Source organism: Lepisosteus oculatus, chromosome 29 (assembly GCF_040954835.1).
Source record: "Lepisosteus oculatus isolate fLepOcu1 chromosome 29, fLepOcu1.hap2, whole genome shotgun sequence".
NCBI lineage: Eukaryota > Metazoa > Chordata > Actinopteri > Semionotiformes > Lepisosteidae > Lepisosteus > Lepisosteus oculatus.
This window is the reverse complement of record NC_090724.1, coordinates 7,618,844-7,632,684: the sequence shown is the minus strand read 5'-3', so window position 1 is coordinate 7,632,684 and position 13,841 is coordinate 7,618,844. Positions and strand designations below refer to the sequence as shown.

Here is a 13,841-nt window from a genome sequence, read left to right as displayed (position 1 = left end):
CGGGTAATACGCGCTTGTGAGGGTCTCAGAGTGGGGAGCTGAGGCAGGGGCTCGACTGTGCAGGCTCTTCAGTTTGTGTGGGGGAATAAGAAGGAGGTATATGAGGTTGAGAAGGGGGACATCTGGAGGAAGGTCAGATCTGTGCTGGAGCCCTGGGTTCGGTTCCAGACCTGAAGTGCTGTCTGTGTGGAGTTTGCATGTTCTCCCTCAGTCTAAAGATATGCTGGCAGGTTAATTGGCTTTCGGGAAAGATGGCCCAGGGTGTGAGTGTGTGTCTTTGTGTGCCCTGCAGGTACTGGTGTCCTGGCCAGGGTGTGTGTAAGGGCCCCTGAGCAAGGCCCTTCACCCCAACTGCTCCAGGGGCGCTGTATAAATGTCTGACCCTGCGCTCTGACCCCCAGCTTCTCTCCCTGTCTGTGTGTCTCATGGAGAAATACAAGAAATTGTATAGGGCCAATAAAGCGATCTGATCTTATCTTAACGTTAACCCCCTACATCCCCCAGGAATAAGGAGGAACAACTAACGCGCCGTTCCATAGTACACCACAGATAGGTACCGCACAGGGGGGGGGGGGGGGGATGGGCTTTAACGACTTTATAAGAGCGGCCCAGGCGCATCTCCTTCGCCTCTCATCGCCGCCTCCAGGACTGTGGCGGCTCCCCGCGTGGCCCTGACTCACGGCCCCTGCTCACGCGTGGGACCGCCCGGCCCGACGGGCTCGGTTTTAACTAGTGGGGAGGGAGAGAGAGAGACCGAGCAGCCCATCTTTCCACCTGCAGGCAGGAATGCGGCCTGCATCAACAGCCAGCCCCGCGTCTTTTGCGAGCGCCGGAGCGGTCAAAAGGGAGTCTGGTGTAAACTGGACCAGCGCCGCCGCAACGAGAGAGCGCCCCTTTCGAAAAGTCCGCGCACAGCAACCCTTTCTGGGGGTGTCGCTCGGGCCGCCGTCCTCCGCTTGCGCAACGTTCACCCCGGATGAAACAGTCTATTCACTCCTAGTCTCTCCTCCGGTGGGAAAATGCCTGGACTCGCTGTAATAATTACTATAATAAGCACGTTGTCTGCTCTCGGTGTTGCAAGAGCGCCCCCGAAACAGATACGGCGAGTAGTAAATAAAGGAAGAATGCGCTTCCGTCTCGATGTGCCGGGATGTCCAATTTAAGATGCCAACGGCTCAATCAGAGCGGGGCGGGTTTGAAACGCCAACGAGAGCTTTCCTCCGGGGCGGGGGGCACTTTTTAGTTCGAGTCCAGTAGCGGTAGCGCCCACAGAGCAAAAAACAACAACAACAACAACAACAACTTTTACTATACATCTCCGGAGAGAAGGCGTGTGAGAACTGGGAGGGTAGCAATAGTTTGGCGGGACAGCGGTTAAAAAAATGTGTTTGGGGTGGGAGGAGGAGGGGGGGGGGATTATACAGAAGAGGGCCGGTGTAAAATCCGGTGCCTCGTTGCTCAGACACGGGGTCGCTTTGCGCTGAGAATTGCCTCAGACTGATGATCAGGCGGCCGCCCTCCCCGCCTCCTGCAACTGGCTGGGAGCGACGCCCGCCCCAGCCGCATAATCCACTCCAGCCAAAATATTTATACACAGGCGGAGCGGACTCGCCCCCACACACTCATTCACCAAAGAGAGGGCCGCCGCCGACGCGACCCATTCAGCGACTCGGACCGTTATCCGCGCTGCCGAGCCTCGAGTCAGCGAGCGAGACGCTCCAAAACCTCCGGGCTCTGACTGTGGAGAGACTCACGCGCGTTTAGCACCGGCGCTGGTGATTCATTTTGTTAGGAACTTTAATTTTCACGCCATGAGCTGTTTCATTGCCGTTAACATTATCATATTTGTCGCTTTATGCGACTTTATCGGACGCTACCCAGCAAACGGTGAGTTTCCTGCTTTTTGATTTTTTCTTTTTGCATTCGTTAACGTTAACTTTTCGTTGTTGTTTTTTTTTTAATTATGAGTTCCGAAGTTTTAATTTCCTTCCTTACCCACTAAGCACTCTGGATTTAGGCTGTGTTTTTTATTTCCCTTTCGGCGCTTTTTGAAGATACAGGACGGCTGTGATATCTCTGCTTCTGTTTAGGATAGATGGAAACGATCTTTTGGGGGAGAGGTTGTGATGCTGAAACGTCGCGTCTGCCGTGTGCAACCAAAATCTGTTTATAAACAAGGAGACCTACAATTTAGAAACATGAAAAAAAAGATTAAAAACATGTCACAAAATCGAAAAAAAAAAAGCAGAATCAGTGTTTCATTCAGGAAAAAGAAATGCAGTTGAGTTACTGTTGTATATTATTGCACAATGGTTACTATTACAGCGTACTGCTGCTACTGCAGGTATTAGTATTGATTCTGTATCGTCGGCACTGTCGTCATTATGAGTGTTAGTTTTGCTGGTGGCGCTGGTGGAGTCCGGGCAGCGTGACCTGACGTGAGCGCGCTCTGTCTGCTCCGCGGCGCTCTTCCGTCCCGCAGGTGAGCGCGCACTCTGAACCACGGCCACTCTGTTGGGGTTCCTTCGGTACCAAGGGCCGTGGTGAGGAGGGGTCAGGGGTTTAAACTGGAGTACAAAGTGTGCCGCCATCTATTCTCCAGACGTTTTCACCGGGGATAAAAAGGTGTCTTTTTTTTAGCGGGTAGGAATATATACAGGCTACCTCTGACAAACAATGCATCTGGGGGTAGATTGTTAAAACTTCAATCCCAAGATCAAATGGACGAAATCTGTAACGTGTCTGGCAGCAATATTTATGCAGTCCGGCGTGTTTCCAGCCAGATCCTGTTTTTAACACGCGGTGTAGAAAAAGAGCTCCCTTTTTTAAAAAGTCGTCAATTCGCCGTCAGTACGTCTGTCAATGGCTGGTCCACAACCAGGTATAATATACTCGCCCGTTGCTTCCCAGCTGCCGAGTGGTAGTTACTGTTGGCAGGTTGAAGGCATGATTTCTTGATTTCTCCTAAACAGTCCGGGAGACCTCTGGTAGGTGTCAGTATATTTATAGGCACCAGACATGCAGCTTTACCACGATCCTTTGGGTGTTCCACTGCCAGACATAAACAGGCACTTTTAATCTGCTTGAGAAACCTATTTGACTCCATCTGACAGAACTGACCAATCTTCTAAATGACCGCAGCTTTCTTTAGAGTAATTCTGTGTTTAAGCAATTTCTCACCGATGTTTGTTTTTCTGCATAAGGGAAGGCTGTCTATCCATTCAGACCCACAGACGTCACTAATTAAAGCCCAGGTCAATCAAGTCTTATTCGTTGATTGCTGTTTTTTATTCCAGTGTTTATTTCCAAAGCCCTGGAAAACATTTTGGCTAATACACACATGCAATTTATGCAATTATCAATACATTATGCTAATATATATCTACAGCTGCATAGGTGCATCGCAGACCTGTTTTCGGTGGTGCACGTCAGCCTTCCTCCCTTTCTCCCTATAACCAGGGAGAAACCTTTTACTTGCAGTGTTGCAAACTCTTCTTTTGTAACAATAAAGGTGCTGAAAATGATGGTATCTTCTTCTTGTTTCAAACCAACCAGCATTACGAAGGAAAAATACTCGTGCGGAACTGGGATGTCATGTCAGGCTCAACTAGATCACTGTTGATCGAGACCGAAGGCTGCTGGAGTTAGTGTAGTGCTAACCTTTTCTGCAAATACAGTTTAAGATGGTATTGCTGAAGCATTGAATGTGGAGGAAAACAGACAATATGAACATGTAAAGTGCATGTGATCCTGCCTGACTCCATGTTTCTGTGTGATCCTGCGTGATCTCGTGTTTCTGTGTGACTCTGTGTGATCCTGCATGACTCCATGTTTCTGTGTGATCCTGTGTGATCTCGTGTTTCTGTGTGACTCTGTGTGATCCTGCATGACTCCATGTTTCTGTGTGATCCTCTGTTTCTGTGTGATCCTCTGTTTCTGTGACTGTGAGATCCTGCGTGATTCCATATCTCTGTGTGACTCTGTGTGATCCTGTGTGATTCCATGTCTCTGTGTGACTCTGTGTGATCCTGTGAGATCCTGCATGATTCCATGTCTCTGTGTGACTCTGTGTGATCCTGTGTGATTCCATGTCTCTGTCTGACTCTGTGAGATCCTGCGTGATTCCATGTCTCTGTGTGACTCTGTGTGACTCTGTGTGATCCTGTGCGATCTCGTGTTTCTGTGTGATCCTGTGAGATCCTGCGTGATTCCATGTCTCTGTGTGACTCTGTGTGATCCTGTGCGATCTCTTGGTTCTGTGTGATCCTGTGAGATCCTGCGTGATTCCATGTCTCTGTGTGACTCTGTGAGATCCTGCGTGATTCCATGTCTCTGTGTGACTCTGTGTGACTCTGTGTGATCCTGTGCGATCTCGTGTTTCTGTGTGATCCTGCGTGATTCCATGTCTCTGTGTGACTGTGTGTGATCCTGTGCGATCTCGTGGTTCTGTGTGATCCTGTGAGATCCTGCGTGATTCCATGTCTCTGTGTGACTCTGTGTGACTCTGTGTGATCCTGTGCGATCTCGTGTTTCTGTGTGATCCTGTGAGATCCTGCGTGATTCCATGTCTCTGTGTGACTCTGTGTGATCCTGTGCGATCTCGTGTTTCTGTGTGATCCTGCGTGATTCCATGTTTCTGTGTGACTCTGTGTGACCCCGAGCCATCCCGAGTGATCCTGTGCAATCCCACGCTTCTCCGATCGATCCCCCGTGATCCCGAGTGATCCTGTGTGTTTCTGTGCCCGCGCAGCCGGGATGTGCTGGCTGCAGCAGGGCCGGGAGCCGCGCTGCGCCATGGTGCTGATGCGGGGAGTGAGCCACCAGGAGTGCTGCGGCAGCGGGAGCCTGGACACGGCCTGGTCCGACAGCACCCTGCCCATCAACGAGGTCAGCCTGCTCGGATTCCTGGGGATCGTGCCTTGCAGGCCCTGCAAAGGTAACTGGTTCCACCCCCCCCTTGTCACTGTGCACGTCCGAGGGCTCTGTCACAGCAGGTGTGCTTTCCCCCGTGGCCGGGGCATGAAGAGGTTGCATCACCTTCGCTGTTATCGAAGGTGGCCACATGGAGGGTCACTTTGATCACAGGGCTGTGATCGGCAGGCTTAGACAACTGGCTTTGGCAGTACGGTTTGTGCCAGACCTGCACACCACCTCTGATTCTGCCTCCGTATACAGGATATTTCCATTCGCCAAAGTATCTGAACTGCAATCAGATCAGCAAATATATTCTCTATCTACTGTGTTTGCAGTGCAGATGTGCACATTGATGGCAGGGTATGTTGATTTCATTATTCCTCGATTGCATTAGTACAACAATGGCCAAGAAGAGCCACCTACTTCCCACCTTTCCAGCCCAGGCACAGGCCAGCGAGCAGGAGAGGAGTGGTGGGGACCTGTTGACTCCCATTCCTCCACTAACACCTCTGCAAGTCACTGCCAACAAGATAGACCCCCCCCCCACCAACCACCAGCTTTCATTGCAGAAAATGTCTTGTTCAGTTTAAACACAGTAACGGGAAGGGATTTTTTGCAAGGCCGTATTTGAAAGCATTTCTCTTTTTGTTTTTGCCCTGGACTGCATCCAGATGTTTCAAACGCAGCCAGCTGTTTTCGACTAGACTACCAGTGCAAGCCATTGGCGAACTCTCAGGGTCACTTGAGGATATTTTAGGTTTTCATTAACTCGCGCTCTGAAAGTGCTTCGGTATCTTGAATACGATCGCTGGCCGGTGTGGGGAACTCTAATGGGGGTGATCGAGAGGGGTGTTTAGTTAAGTGTTTCTTGATGGCTGAAATGCGTGCATGTGGCGGAACGCTGCAGTTGGCCATAAACCCCTTACCGCCGAAATGCCCGAGATTGGCACGGGGTAAGAACTATGCGTGTGACTGGGTTTTTATGTGCTTTTTCACTGCGTTGCATCCTCTTCATCATCATCATCATCATCATCTCTTTATTGGTACCATTAGTGCACACAGTTAGCCACAGCTATGGCAAGATTCTCATCTTGTGCAAATGCTGTGCAAACTCGTATCTGCAAATAATAATAATAATAATAATAATAATAATAATAATAATAATAAGTACTGACCAGGTTCACACCTGCTGGGCTCCAGTGGTGAGTTGCAGAGTGATATGGCTGCTGGCAAGTGTGTAAGCAGCTGTACAGTCTTCAACCCCTCATGGCAGTGTTGGCTTATTTACCCAGTGACCTGATTGAGAAGTAAAGAACTCTCTTGAAATATTTAAGATTTTTCTCGCTCTCATCAGAGTGTTGTAATATATAATCGTATAGGTTCACTGTAGAATCCTCCTGCAGATAACAGTGTTATACAATGAAGTAAAGATTCATGCTGAAGAGGGAATCGCACACGATGGCCAAATCTGTTTGTCTGTAGGGGCAAAGTTCGCAGCGTACCGCAAAAAAGAAGCAAAGAAAGTGCTTCCTTAGTCCTTAGGGTGTGCAGAGAGAGGGTAATCCTGGTCCTGCAGGGCAACCGCAGGTCTTCATTCCACCTCAGCTTTTCACAGCCAAAACTCAGTTCACTGTGGGCGCTGTAGGATAAATCTAACAGCTTCTCCCAAACCTCCAAGCACTGGTGGTCAAGGACTGGACACCCTGCAGACACACTGACCCCTCTAGGACCAGGACTGGACACCCTGCAGACACACTGACACTCCAGGACTAGGACTGGACACTCTGATGACACACTGACCCCTCCAGGACCAGGACTGGACATTCTGATGACAGACTAACCCCTCCAGGACTAGGACTGGACACTGATGACACACTGACCCTCCAGGATCAGGACTGGACACCCTGCAGACACACTGACCCTCCAGGATCAGGACTGGACACCCTGCAGACACACTGACCCTCCAGGACCAGGACTGGACACCCTGCAGACACACTGACCCCTCCAGGACCAGGAATGTCCATTGCTGGTTTGAGAGTTTGCTCCCAGGAAATGACAGAATGAAAAGACCCTTTGCTGTGTGAAGTTTGCTTTTGGAAATGATTTTTTCTGAGCTGAACCACTTGTAAGCTAATTCTGGCTGTTCGCTGAAGCAGTTCGGATAACCGCTGTGGTAGAACAAGATTCCTTTATTATCAGACACATATACCTGATGCAGGCCCCTTCAAACCTGGTACTCATGCCCCTACAAAAACACTTCTGCTTCAATCTGAGTGGTTTTTTCCCCAGCGCGCATTAGAATCAGTCAGGCTGGCTTGTTCTTCAGAATGAATTCCAGTTTAACGCTTTCTTAGAGGACTGTTCCTCATAACTAAGAGCACTGCTGTGAGCTGTGGACTGAATTAGTGGAAAAACACACATTAAAAATGAGGCCTGTGGGCTTCAGTTCTCTTTTTCGTTGGCGCTTGCTGTTCTGTTATCACTAAGCTGCATGGTGTTTTGTACCTCGCAGGTAAAGTACAGTAATATTTCTCACATGTGGGCTCTTTCTGTTAAGTGGTTCAAAGCATTCTTTAAACCTGACTCATGTTGACCAGTTCTTTGCTGTACCCGAGGTCTGTAAAAACGTAAATAAATCGTGTTGTACTGTCAGCAGACCTGAAAAAAGTAATCCCCTCCTTTTTTGCAGGGTGGAAAAATTCCTGTGTGTGTGTGTGTGTGTGTGTGTGTGTGTGTGTGTGTGTGTGTGTACTTGTGCACTCCTGGCTAGATGCAGATGAGGAGGTGAGACAGAGAGGGCACGGGAAAAGAAATATAACAGAATATTAAACCACTGCCAATGGGGAAAATAAAGTAGTTCCTTATATGGCATTTTGGGGATTTGAAGTTAGACTGCAATATATTTCAAATCAAAAACGGATTCCACTCTTAAATTGTGAAGCAATTGTGCATTTTTAAAGGGTCTGTGGTGCCACGCGTCATTCTGCTGTGTTCCCCCAGATAGACTTCCAGTTGGGCCAGTCTTTGTAACTGGTGGGCACCTCCCAATATGGCATCTCTGGCTCCTCCTGTCACAGAGAAAGGCTCATTGCCTTAGCAGGTCTCCTTGTGCACAATTCTCACGGGCACCACCAAAAGCCCTGCCTTCGGACATTGAGAGTGGAAAACCGACGTGTGTTAGCAACACGCCGGCTGAGTCAGGCTGTGCCGGAGTTTCAGTTCAGTGGCGCTGGAGGTGAATCAGAACTTCTGCACCCCGCCTGCAAGTTTCAGAATGCACACTTTGCGGTGCCACCAGTATCTGTGTACATTCTTCTGCGCTGGAGTCAGAGAATGGCCCATTTTCACCGTCCCAGTACAGCATAACCAAAGCATGAGTAAGCCACTTCGTGGTTTCCAGCATGCAAGATGAGAAGCAGTATGCGCACTGCCTGAGGATGCCCCTGAAAAAGAATTGAAAATAAAAATACACAAACCTCCAACCATCTCTTCCAGATCATGCAGTGACAAAGAGGCTGGATACAAATCCACATGTCTTCAGTTAGCGCTGCCGGTTACATCTTAATTAAAACAGAACCCAACTGCGGACGCAGGCGGGTAAATCATTTTTAATGGGGTCTCGCGTCAGATTGCAAAGAATAGGATCAATGTTCAGGATTCGTCATCTGCAGAACGAGATTTACGGCTGTGGTCCACCACTCGCCCACTCGCGTGTGCCAGAACATGACAGAGAACAGTCTTATGTCACTGGGAGATGTCGCAAGATGTCTTTGGGAAATGGATTGCGTTCTGTGTTGTGGTGTTTTTCTCTTCCAGTAATTCTGCCCGTCTGGAGAACAGAGCAGTTGTCAGTGAAGAAGCACGCGCTCGGTTATATCCTTTTGTAACAAGGAAGGAGTGATGGAGCCTGACCTGCACTGCCTGTCAGTGGGTGATGCAGCAGTTATCGTCAGTCAAGGTTTATGTATCGGTGCAGTACAGCGGTGTTGTCGGCAATGAAATGCTTTATCCGCGAGCTGGTTAAGAGGGATAGAAGAGTAGGAGGAGAGAAGTTTATAGGGATTAGGTTAGGATCACGATACAATAAATTATACAATTGCTATTTATAATACAGTTACAGACTGTGCGAACAGAACACGAGGTTAGGAGGTATTTAGCCCTGTTCGTATGTGTCCTGAGAGTGCAAAGTGACAGGAGGGTGCCGGTGCACCCTATCAGTTCAAGGACGTTGCCCGTTCGCCAGCGGCCGTCTGGGTAAATGCAGGCCTCTGCTGTGTCTGGCTGTTATCATCCCTGGCCTAGAGGACTGGGCTGCAGCTGGACGGCACCGTGCATGCGTCCTCAGCGCCGGAGCGGTTTCGCGATCGGGCCCCTCACTCCCCTGCTTCTGCGCTCCTCCAGAGTCGTGCGAGGGGGTGGACTGCGGCCCCGGGAAGGTGTGCAAGATGAAGCACAGCCGGCCCCAGTGCGTGTGCTCGCCCGACTGCTCCAACGTCACCCGCCGCCAGCCCGTCTGCGGCTCCGACGGCAACACCTACCGGGACGAGTGCTCCCTGCTCCTGGCCAAGTGCCGGGGCCTGCCCGACCTGGAGGTCATGTACCAGGGGGAGTGCAAAAGTAAGCAGCCCGTCCTCTCGGCATGCCCACTAACAGGCCCGCTCTGCGGCTCCTGGAGAATCGTGTTTCTAAATATGACCTCACTGGGAACCTTATCAACCCTCGTCCAAAGACTAACCGTGCCTCTAACCCCAGACTGTTCTTAGTTTTATCACTAACTGTTAGCATAACCTCTACCCTAAGTCTTAACCTAACATGAACTGTACCCAGATCTCCACACTGAATCTTAAACTAACCCTGACACAGAAGCCGGACTCTAGCTTGTGTAAGTTTGTGGGTCTGGACAATCCTGGAGGCTTTTTAAGTGATAAGTAAGGGTTTATTCCATGCTGAGAAGAAAAGAGACACGACGTTTCGGCTGTGGAGCCTTGTGACACCTAAAGAAGCATGTAATATACCCTTACTTTCATTTGCAGACAACGCATGCTGAGACAGCTACCTGCTTGGGTTTTTTAAGTGTGGGTATCACATGAGCTTGGCTGATACTGTGTTTACCCTTAAACAATCTTTCCAGGAGAGTCCCAGACACCGTGTGCACGCTCACATCCATGCACTGAGCCTCCTAGATTTGTTAAAAGGGGTGTTTTTAAAAGACCTTCACTCCTTTCATATATGCTGGAAATGTGCATATATATCAGACGGAAAGCTGCACCGTATTTCCAGCTTGCGTCGCGTGTGTCCCCCGAGCCTGACCGCTTTCTGAACGCCTCTCCTCCCAGAGTCCTGCTCCAACGTGGTGTGCCCGGGCACGCACACCTGCGTGACCGACCAGACGGACAGCGCCCACTGCGTGATGTGCCGCACCGCCCCCTGCCCCATGCCCATGGCCTCGGAGCCCCCCATCTGCGGCAACGATAACATCACCTACCCCAGCGCCTGCCACCTGCGCAGGGCGACGTGCTTCCTGGGCAGATCCATCGGCGTCCGCCACTATGGCCACTGCACACGTAAGCAAGCGCCTCGTGGTTAGGTCCTCCCTGCGGCGGGCTCACTGTGCCACTCTCTTGTAAGCGATGGCGAAGGACTGGGGAGCCATCTTACAAGCACGGTACAGCACATTGCGGGTCCTGACAGAAGCAAAGCAAGGCAAACACATTTCACAGGCACACCAGTGCACGTCTGTGTGGCAGGAGTGCAGACATACAGTACACATTTAGAATAATAATTATTTTTACTTACATAGCACTTTTCTGGACACTTTGCTCAAAGCCCATTACAGGTCATGGGGATCCCCTCCACCACCACCAGTGTGCGCCCCCACCTGGATGAGGCTCCAGTCCGCTCGCCCACACACCAGCTCTCAGTGGGGAGGAGAGCAGAGTGATGAAGCCAGTTCAGAGATGTGCAGCAGTGCATAAAAAGCTCTTTATTCTGTACTCTTATATGCAGGCTAGCTGGTTCTTGTTTTCTTGTGTTACATCATCATCATAAGAACACAAGACAGGTCAGAGATGAGAGCTGGCCTTTTGGCCCAGCTAGCCCATGTGGTAATTAGCGTCAATGCTACAAGGATCTCACCCAGCTGTTTCCTGGAAGAAGTCAGAGTGTCGGCTTCAGCTTCATGGCTGGTTATATTCACAAGTGCTGCCTGCTCTCGGTTTTAAAACCTGCAGCCCTGAAGGGATCCATCAAGGAGGAGGCTGAGCTGAGTTTTATTTTTTTGTTCCCTTTGCTTCCTTCCCCTGAATCCGGCCGTCACGTCAAGCTCTTCCCTCTCCCCTTGCGGAGTTCGCTCCCTCTCTCGCCTCTGACGCACAGACTTGTGGGGACGCAAGGCTGGCTGGTTCTCCTCTAGTGGCGCTGCCCTCAGTCAGGTCTAGCAGAAAGGCTGTATGGGTCACGGGGCACCCCGGTTCCAGCCCCCCGGGGTGCCCGCCGTGGCAGACTCCCGGCTCCCGTCTTGTCCCGTAAACCCGTGGCCCTGCTTTCCTTCCAGACGTGCCGAGGCCTGCGCTGGCGAAGGGGGAGAGCGAGGAGAACGCGGTGTAGAGGCTGGCGCCCCCCCCCACCGAAGCCGCAGGTCTCTCGGTCAGCTGTGGGGAAGGAAGGGGATTAACCGAAGACCTGGAGCTGCACCCAGGAGCGGACAGGCCCTCCTGCTTCCACCCTGGGCCTCTACCATGATGCCCAAAGGCCTTTGTGCTCACTTTCGTCTCGCATTTCGACCCAGCTGCAGTCTTCACGGTGCTGTTATTTAGGGGATGGAGGGCTTGAAACAAGCTGGGAGAAGGCAGATCTTTAACTCTTGCAGTCATCCTCTGCTCCCAGTCATCCAGCCTCCGGAGTCTGCCCAGTTTCCAATTTTAGATAGATACTCTAATTAATCCCATGAGGGAAAGTGCAGTCCAACAGCAGCCTGGCACAGTCAACACAGCACAGTGTAAGGAAATGATACAATAGTACAACAATACAATACAGTCAGTACAGTCAGTTAAAATCAACCTTCCTTCTTGCAGCCTGATCGAGGGAGGATCAATAGCTTTCTTTAGGGTACCTTTAAGATTAAAAAGCGGATACAGGATGGCCAAACTTTGATTAAAAACGAAAGCACAGGTCAGATCACATAAAGTAGATGAGTCTTGCTTTCGATGACTCATGCAATGACTGCATTCTGAAACTTCCTGGTCTGTGTCTCAGGCAGTGTTGTTCCTTCCCAGAAACCTGCAGCCACACTAGAGACCACGACAGACAAGGCGTGCTGGAATGTGAATATTGTATATTCAATGCCACAGATATTTATTGGAGCAAATGGTATAAAAAATCTGATTTATTTATATATTTGTTTTTCCTGTATACAATAACTACTCTCTTCTTTCAGAGATATATTTATTATTTTTTCTCCTTTGTTTATATGTTTTTTTTTATAAAACATAATCCTGGATTTGTTAAAAGGGATGATTTTAAAAGACCTTCACTCCTTTAATATATACTGTAAATATACACATATATGTATATATCATATGTAAAGCTGCACCATATTGTCAGCTTGCATTGCATGGCCTTGTTTAAGCATGATACTGTTCAATGTGCTTCAACCTCAGTTCGATCTTGCAGACTGGACAGACTGCATTACAGCTTTTCAATCACAGTTCTCTTCTAATACCCCTCCTGCAGGAGACTGTCACATGCAAAATGATATTTTTAATATTAAAGCCATTAAGAGTTTACACTGGGGCTTCTAATTGAGTATAGCCTTCATTTCTCACAGTCTACCATTATCGTAAGGTTGCCAGAAACAGTAATTTTCTGTAGTGCTCAGGTAGACAAAGGCACAGACCCATGATATCCATGAGGAAGAAATCCTCTAATTCCCCTAGATGTTAAAATAATACATCTTCTGGGGTGTATTTTATTTTTCCTGGACAATCCTGTCATCTTTTGTCTGAAGTAAAATCCGCTCAATGCTTTTGTAATTAAATTGCTTATACTGTGGAAGTATAATATATAACAATAGTAGTAATGTATAAAACAGAACCACCTTGAACTGATTAAGGATACCGACTTTGTTATCACTATACCCATGTTTATAAACAACTTTTTATTTTTGAAATTGTATGATTATATTTTGCAGTATATCCACTATTTTATTGGCTGTAAATAGGACCGCATTTACCACTGTCAGATTTGTATGTACCAAGTTATTTTTGTATTTTTGTACTGCTCTTTTATCCCCAACATAAATACTCATCATTCTTAAGACTGTCCTTGCCTGATTGTCTTTTTTTTTCCATTTCCAAACTATCAGAATCATTACGGTTTACAATTGGGGGTCGTAGTACCCCGGAGAAAGGTACCAATGTAGAAATGATGATAATAATAAGAGATCACTTTATTGGCCCTATACAATTTCTTGCATTAGGAATTTGTCTTTTCGCAGACCCCAGCTTGCTCTCCATGAGACACACAGACAGGGAGAGAAGCTGGGGGTCAGAGTGCAGGGTCAGCCATTTATACAGCGCCCCTGGAGCAGTTGGGGTGAAGGGCCTTGCTCAGGGGCCCAGCGGAGTAGGATTCCTCTGCTGGCTGCGGGATACGAACTGGCAACCTTCCAGCCACAGTGCCACCACTCCGTCCCGGATAATAATAATAATGCGTTCAGGGCAGGTCTTATATCTCTGGGGAAATAATTCCTGAGCTATGGAGTGCAGCAGCAGGAGAAGAGCCTGTCACCCATAGAGGGTAAATGAGCTTGGGTACAGACAAGTGACCAGAATCGAATCAGACAAAACAGATTGCGAGGTGAGGTACAGAGATTGAGTACCCGTGAGCATGAATGCATGTAAGATGAGCATGATGATTTCGAAATCAAC

At 49.0% G+C, this 13,841-nt stretch overlaps 1 protein-coding gene across 2 annotated transcripts; it reads left to right on the top strand.

Moving 5' to 3' along the window:
• Positions 1-1,459: 1,459 nt before the first annotated feature.
• On the top strand, positions 1,460-13,233 carry fstl3 (follistatin-like 3 (secreted glycoprotein)). Of its 2 annotated transcripts, none has more exons than XM_069186059.1 (5): positions 1,460-1,887; positions 4,751-4,936; positions 9,316-9,531; positions 10,251-10,478; positions 11,468-13,233. In XM_069186059.1, the coding sequence occupies exons 1-5, from the start codon at positions 1,812-1,814 to the stop codon at positions 11,518-11,520; spliced, it is 759 nt and encodes a 252-aa protein (XP_069042160.1). In that variant the 5' UTR covers positions 1,460-1,811; the 3' UTR covers positions 11,521-13,233. The 2 variants fall into 2 exon arrangements, with proteins under 2 accessions (XP_069042160.1, XP_069042161.1); XM_069186060.1 differs by lacking the exon at positions 1,460-1,887 and adding an exon at positions 1,894-2,482.
• The last annotated feature ends 608 nt before the right edge of the window (positions 13,234-13,841 follow it).